Source organism: Rutidosis leptorrhynchoides, chromosome 3 (genome assembly GCF_046630445.1).
Source record: "Rutidosis leptorrhynchoides isolate AG116_Rl617_1_P2 chromosome 3, CSIRO_AGI_Rlap_v1, whole genome shotgun sequence".
Taxonomy (NCBI): Eukaryota; Viridiplantae; Streptophyta; class Magnoliopsida; order Asterales; family Asteraceae; genus Rutidosis; species Rutidosis leptorrhynchoides.
This window is the reverse complement of record NC_092335.1, coordinates 627844350-627852093: the sequence shown is the minus strand read 5'-3', so window position 1 is coordinate 627852093 and position 7744 is coordinate 627844350. Positions and strand designations below refer to the sequence as shown.

At 29.5% G+C, this 7744-nt stretch overlaps 1 protein-coding gene across 1 annotated transcript; it reads right to left on the bottom strand.

Annotated features, from left to right (window-relative positions):
- Nucleotides 1–1657: 1657 nt before the first annotated feature.
- Nucleotides 1658–2056, bottom strand: LOC139902337 (auxin-induced protein X15-like). The gene has a single exon (XM_071884976.1). It carries the CDS (start codon nucleotides 2054–2056, stop codon nucleotides 1658–1660), a length of 399 nt encoding a protein of 132 aa, XP_071741077.1.
- Nucleotides 2057–7744: the final 5688 nt, after the last annotated feature.

Here is a 7744-nt window from a genome sequence, read left to right as displayed (position 1 = left end):
TTTATATTGAAGTATACTACAAACTATAAATAAATAAACAATATAAAAGATATAGATAAACAATATATATAATATAGTAAAGATAACTCCAACTATTCGTATCCAACCCCACCCACATTTACATATGTTAATCTCAAAGGTTTTAGCACACAATAGAAGATTATACTAATGTGTCATAGTTATAGTTATACTAACAACATAAAATGATATCTTCTTTACTGTTTCACAACCAACATAAGCTTAAGGGTCAATTATGGTTCCTCTTTCTTAATCATGATCTGTTACAGTTGGAACGGGTACAAATTGCCACTATATGGAACCTATGAAGTGTAGTTTTTGAGAAGAAAAATACCTTATACTGGTCAACATCAAACTCAACCTAAAGCTGAATTACTTCTTGTGTTGAAGCCTTAATTTGTTGATAAAATCCTAATTGGTTACCACAAAATTATTTCTGGTATGTTAAACCATGTTACAAAAGAGTAAACGAAACAATTAGATAAGAAATCCAAATATTCATCTGATTTGAAGATCATAATAGTTTAAATGCACAACAAAACACAAAGTCATTTAATCGATATTTGTGTGATCATAGGTGTTTGAACAACTGATATTATAAAAGTAGGGTAACTTACATATTTGTTTGGACGGGATCGATGAATGAAGTTGTTGATCAAGGACAGATGATCAAACTTTGGAATGGCGACAGGTTTTTTGTTCTCTCAATTGAATCTAATGGAGTGCGATTAATAAAAAACACCTGTTAACAGAATGAATCAATTGATGATTTAGGGTTTGTAGCAATTGGGTATGAATCTGATGGTTTGTGATAGATAGAAACAACTGTTGACGACAGAATGAAGGAATTGATTTATTAGGGTTTTTAATTGCATGGTAGGAGATGAATTAGGTGAAATCGTTTTGCGTGGTTGAAGATGATACTGTGCGTGGAAAATTGCTTTAGCAAATGAGATTGCCACGTGGGATTGGAAGTGATTAGTGAGGGTTAATCTTAATTAAGGAGTTAATGACATCTCAGCAATTATGAATAGGGGTGATTAGAGGGTGCCACGTTGGAGTAAGTTTTACTATTTATATAGATGTATAGATAGATGTATAGATAGATAGATGTATAGAAGATTATATTATATTATACATCATAAAAGATTTACATAGGCTCAACTTTGTTAACGTTTTTAATTATTATTTACTATTAATTTATGTTGTGGTAAAAATTCATAAATACCCATAATTCTCATATGACTCAACTTTAGTAGTATTGTAGATAAAGTAGTAATAATGAAAGCTCTATGTATCGGAAAATATATCGGAAGTAGCCATAAAACTAAACATATAAGATTTTCACTGAACAAATACGTGATCCAGTCGAATTATCGATTTCGATCATATTCATGCCATCCTAAAGAAAAATGTATGTACTTCATTATATTTAAGTTTTTGAATTTGACAATCAACTGAACATTTTTTGCTAATTGGAATTGATTAATGTTCTGAAACAAACAAATTGTCTCAAATGCCAAACCATAAACCAAAAGGTGGGAAAAAATCACTACAGATTTAAACTTTATCAATGAAAAGTGACACTTTAAAAAACTTCTCATTTTTCAAATTTGCAAAAACAAAACTTATAATCCCATCAAACAATAAACTCTTGTACCAAATGTCCGAAATCAAACATGCCTCTACATGAATTCATAACAGTAACAATCTCTTGAAACGCGGCAACACTACAAGGCACCGCCAACCCATTCTTTTGCTCGTAACCAAATTCTTCAGACGCTTTCGCCAAAAGAATCTTGAATAGCGGATGGGATAAACTACTTGTAGGGACCACAAACCGTTGTCTTTCGTCTCCTACATAAACCGCCATAAACCCTCTAGGAGTAGTAGTGGTGTTACGAGACACACAATCTTTAACTTCATATCTTAGCAATCGTTCTTCTTTAACATAAAACTTTTCGCGATTGATGTATCTTGATTTATTATGTGTAACTTTCTTGGCTAGTTTCTTGATAGAACCAAGTTTTTGAAACATGTTTAGACCTACAAAAACTTGATAATATTTTGAGGTCGTGTGGGTTCAAATCTTGTTGACGTAGATGGTTTTTGTAAAACTTTATATAGGTTGATTAGGTTGACAATGACTCACCAGATTGGTTGCAATCATTGAATGGTTAAAATGTATTTGTCACTTAGATGGCATTTGAATTTATTAAATATAGTTATAGTTCAAATTTTTGGCTGTCAAATTGCTAAAAACATTAATATAATTTGTTGTTAGTGTGAATCTAACTTTTATGATAATTATATTTAATTTTATTAATTAGTATGTATATAGTATGGGATCAAACAAAATAGTTGGATGCGACGAAAATGAAGTATTCATGCGTGCTTGTTTTTTTCCTCTTAACTAATTGTTCTTTTTTGAAAGAGTTGGTAAATTAATTTCTGTATTATTCCAATTAATCTTTTGGCAGAACATATACATGTAATACAATCACTCAATTTAGAGACAATGAACAATACGAATAGGTATATGTGGTTATATACTGTAATACCCTGTCCTACATCGATTCGTGTAAGAAAATCTGAGTCCCTTATAAGGTAACTCCTATCCTTACCAGGCTTAAGTCATCATCTACTTAAACATCACCTTAACAAATCAGATGAGGTAACATACATTTCATCATCTTTGAAAGAAAATTTCATCAAATTTTTGTGTACTCCGTTGATCTCAAAAAGTATCTACGTTATTATTTATTTTTGTACTAAACTAATTGTTCCATTTAAAAAAATTAATTATTAGAATATCATTAAACTCCAAATTTACAGAAATTAATTATTATAGTCATTTATTTATTCAATAGATTAAGTCAAATTTATCTTAAATATAAGATGAAAGATGACATCTATAAAATATACATTATATACAATTTTTTTTCTAAAGCATAATATTTTATATATATATATATATATATATATATATATATATATATATATATATATATATATATATAAAACTCAAGGTTTGAATACATATAAGTCCCCTAGATACAATTCATCAACGGAACAACTCAACAATTTAGAAACTCCAGCTATGCTATAACTCTCACTATGCTATTAACAAGTAGTTAAGTAACAATTTTATGTAAGTAAGGAACGAGGGTTATGAAGCCATAAATGTCAATCGATAGTCTTCGCTTTGCACCTTTTCGCAATCCATTCGAATGTCTTTGTTTGAATTTTGCACAATGTCAGGGGAGTATTCCAACACTTTTGATTGAATACCTTTTGAATTCGATTACTCCATATGAGATATCTGCTCAACTAAATAACCGCTTGCCATAATTTAGAGCCAAGATCCGACATCGAAGAGTTTGAATTCCCAACGAAGATCTCGTTAACACTTAAGGAAGTAGACAAATTCATATCCCACCACTCGAACACTTTACACCAAACGTCATACACATGTTTGCAAAAAATAAATGAATGTTTCACCGTTTCCATATTGTCATCACAAAGTGGACATCAAACAAAATGAAGATCAATGCCACGCTTATCCAATTCCATCAAATCGGAAGTCATTTTTTCCTCGCTCTCGACACGAAAACTTCTACCTTTTTGGGTATGAGATTGTTTCGCAATGTCTCTATCACGTTTGTACCCGCATTTAGCAATTTATCATCAATCAAAGTAGAGAGTTTCTTGGTAGTGAACTACCCACTGTTGTCTAATCGCCATCGCCATGAATCTGCACGTGAACCATCTATTGTTGTTGTCGAAATCAGTCTGTTTAACTCGAGAAGCTCACTTTCTGCACGCTGCAAAGGAATTCTGGACCAGCACTGAAATGTCCCGTTCATATCGATTATAAACGTTTCATATTAATTGATCTCTTTGCGAGGTTTTGACCTCTATATGAGACGTTTTTCAAAGACTGCATTCGTTTTTAAAACAAATCATAACCTTTATTTTATCGACAAGGTTAAAAGGACACCACCTAGATTACCAAGAAATGATAATCTAAAAATATCACACTTATACACTACCAATACATATTGGTTTACAATATTAATATGTTACAACAAAGTAATTCTCGAATGCAGTTTTAAACAATATAATACAAGCATGCTGACACCAAATCTTGTCCATATTTTAGCATGCAACAGCGGAAGCTCTTAATAATCACCTGAGAATAAACATGCTTTGAATGTCAACAAAAATGTTGGTGAGTTATAGGTTTAACCTATATATTTATCAAATCGTAATAATAGACCACAAGATTTCATATTTCAATATACATCCCATACATAGAGATAAAAATCATTCATATGGTGAACACCTGGTAACCGACATTAACAAGATGCATATAAGAATATCCCCTATCATTCCGGGAAATCCTTCGGACATGATAAAAACGAATTTGAAGTACTAAAGCATCCGGTACTTTGGATGGGGTTCGTTAGGCCCAATAGATATATCTTTAAGATTCGCGTCAATTAGTAGATCGGTTTACTAATTCTTAGGCTACCAAGCAAAAGGGGCATATTCGGCTTCGATCATTCACCCATATAATGTAGTTTTCCACAAGGTTAGGTGACTCACAAGGGCTGCTAAGAGCTGATCATTGAAGTGTATACCAATAGTAAATACATTTAGAAGCTAGGTATTGTACGAGTACGAATACGGTTGCATACGAGTAGAATTGTTGATGAAAATGAACGAGTATGTAATTGTAAGCATTTTTGTTAAGTAGAAGTACTTTGATAAGTGTCTTGAAGTCTTTCAAAAGTGTATGAATACATATTAAAACACTACATGTATATATATATATATATATATATATATATATATATATATATATATATATATATATATATATATATATATATATATATATATATATATATATATATATATATATATATATATATATATATATATATATTAACTGAGTCGTTAAGTCATCGTTAGTCGTTACATGTAAGTGTTGTTTTGAAACTTTTAAGTTAACGATCTTGTTAAATGTTGTTAACCCATTGTTTATTATATCTAATGAGATGTTAAATTATTACATTATCATGATATTATGATGTATTAATATATCTTAATATGATATATATACATTTAAATGTCGTTACAACGATAATCGTTACATATATGTCTCGTTTCGAAATCTTTAAGTTAGTAGTCTTGTTTTTACATATGTAGTTCATTGTTAATACATTTAATGATATGTTTACTTATCATTTATCATGTTTAAATATAGTGTATCAATATCTTAATATGATTCATATGTATTTAGTAAGACGTTGTTATAACGATAATTGTTATATATATCGTTTTCGAGTTTCTTAATTCAATAGTCTCATTTTTATGTATACAACTCATTGTTAAAATACCTAATGAGATACTTACTGATATTGCTCTAAACATACATATTATTCGACGCAATATCACTTATATTTCATAGGTTTTTACCATCTACAAAGACATTCAATGCGCATTTCACGAGAAAAACGACAAAAGTAGACAAGAGCTTGCTATTTGAAGATTCGACGATAAAACGATGAGTTTAAATCAAATATATATCGAAAAAAACGTTTATCCGAATTCAAGAACAAAGAAGACTGAAGAAAAAGGTTACACAAGTCGTCCAAAATGGTATATATCAATAAGGGATCAACAAAGAATAAACAAAAAGGAAAAAATGAAGAAAACTGTCGATTGGTCTTACACGAATCGTGTAACACTACACGAAACGTGTAGCCTTTTGGTCATACGCGAATCGTGTAGCCATACACGAAACGCGTAATGTTAGGCCAGATTACTGTTCCAGTTTCCAGAAGGGGGCGGCTACTTTTATGTTTTTAAAACAATTCTTTTGTCTAAGTGCTACAGCAAGTGGAGCTTTTTGACTCAACTACTACTTCAAGTTCAATGATAAATACGGAGTACTATCAACACAAAAGAGATAGAGAATACAACACAAGTTTACACATATCAATTACTATACATAATTACTACTGTCATTTTATTACTCTGTAAAATTAGTTTCAAATATTTAGGGGGTATTGTTCGTGATTAAGGGTGTTATTGTACGCGTGAAAGGGGTGTTATTATTGTAATTTTCTACCGTTTGAAGTTAATGAAAGTGAAGATATTTTAGTAAGTTTACTCTGTTAAAATTATCGTTGTTATTATGTTTGCATATCCATATTTTTATGTTTACCCTAGCGTAATGAATAGCTAAATTTTCATAGTGTTTGCTTAGATGTAGAATCCCTAGTGAAATGGATTGTTATCAATTGTAAAAGTTAAAATGTAACTTTAGTATTTTTTAATATTGAGCCTAGTTAAAAGAACCATTTTTATGTAATTAGGTATTTAACCCTTGCCACTTAATTTATTAAATTTAAAATAACGAAAGTTGTTTTTATTTACATAAATTAAGCTTCAACATTAAAAATGATCTAGACGAATTTATGGATAAGTTATTAACACCAATTTAGAAATAAACTTCGGTGGTTTGGGTAATATCAATAATTATATGACAGTGAAATTGTAAAAAGGGAAACCGTTACGATTTGGGTATTGGTGAAAGTCAAAACTAGGCTAGGTCTCAATTTAAATACTTAAGGAATAGTAGCTATCTAAAAAGAATCCGATGAAAATTAGATTTTATTTAGTTAGTCTTAACCTTATATTTTTTCGAAAGAAAAATATAAAGTTTATTACTAAAACATTTTAAATAGGGCGTAAACTCAAAACAATCCATGGACCTAGGGGTGACACATTTAAGTAAACACTCCCATTTATCCCATTATTATTTCTTGTAAACGTATTATTATTATTATTTACGAATTATTATTATAAAATATAAAAGATTACATAAAAATACTTAAAATTCGTACCAGACTGTTTGTCACATCGTATAAGTCATACGCGAATCGTGTATGGTATACGCGAAACGCGTATGCCTGTAAATCAAACTGTACGATCAGAATCACACAATTCGCGTAGGTTTTAAATTATACGCGATACGCGTATAAATACGCGAAACGCGTAAGGTAATAACGCGGCTACAGTACCAGTTAGGGTAAAATTAGGGTTTTAATTATTTAATTATTTATATTTAGGTTATTACTATATAATTAATATTAGTTATTATAAAATACCTTAATACATGTTTTAACCTTATAATTAGTGTTAATTAAAAGTTTATAACTTATAATTAGTTTGTAATTAGTTAAATTACTATTCCTAATAATTTATATTAATATAATTAAAACTTGTCATTTAGTTAATTTAAATAAGTTTATATTATAATTACTCAAAACAAAATTATAAACATATAGTTTTATTAAAAATTACTATTTTACTAATTACCATCTAGTAATATAATTAATGCATCATAATTAGCGTAATTTCATTTAGTTGCTTTTTAAGTTATTTATTGTAATCTTGTAATTTTATTTATGAAGTAAATTAGTTAAGTTATTTTCTGTTACTGTTATATTATAAATTCCTAATCCAAAACCCCCTTTAATTAAGTTTGACATCAAAGACTATTAAAAACCATTAAACACTCCATCTCCCTGTGGAACGAATCGGATTTACCAACAAACTAAACTACATGAATAGGACTAGTTGCCTATATATGTGTGAAATCAACCTGAATTCAATAAAATACCACATATACAATAAATCAATTCGTGTAACA

Coding starts and splice junctions, on each gene's coding strand:
- LOC139902337 (XM_071884976.1), bottom strand. CDS start 2,056: ATGTTTCAAAAACTTGGTTCTATCAAGAAACTAGCCAAGAAAGTTACA.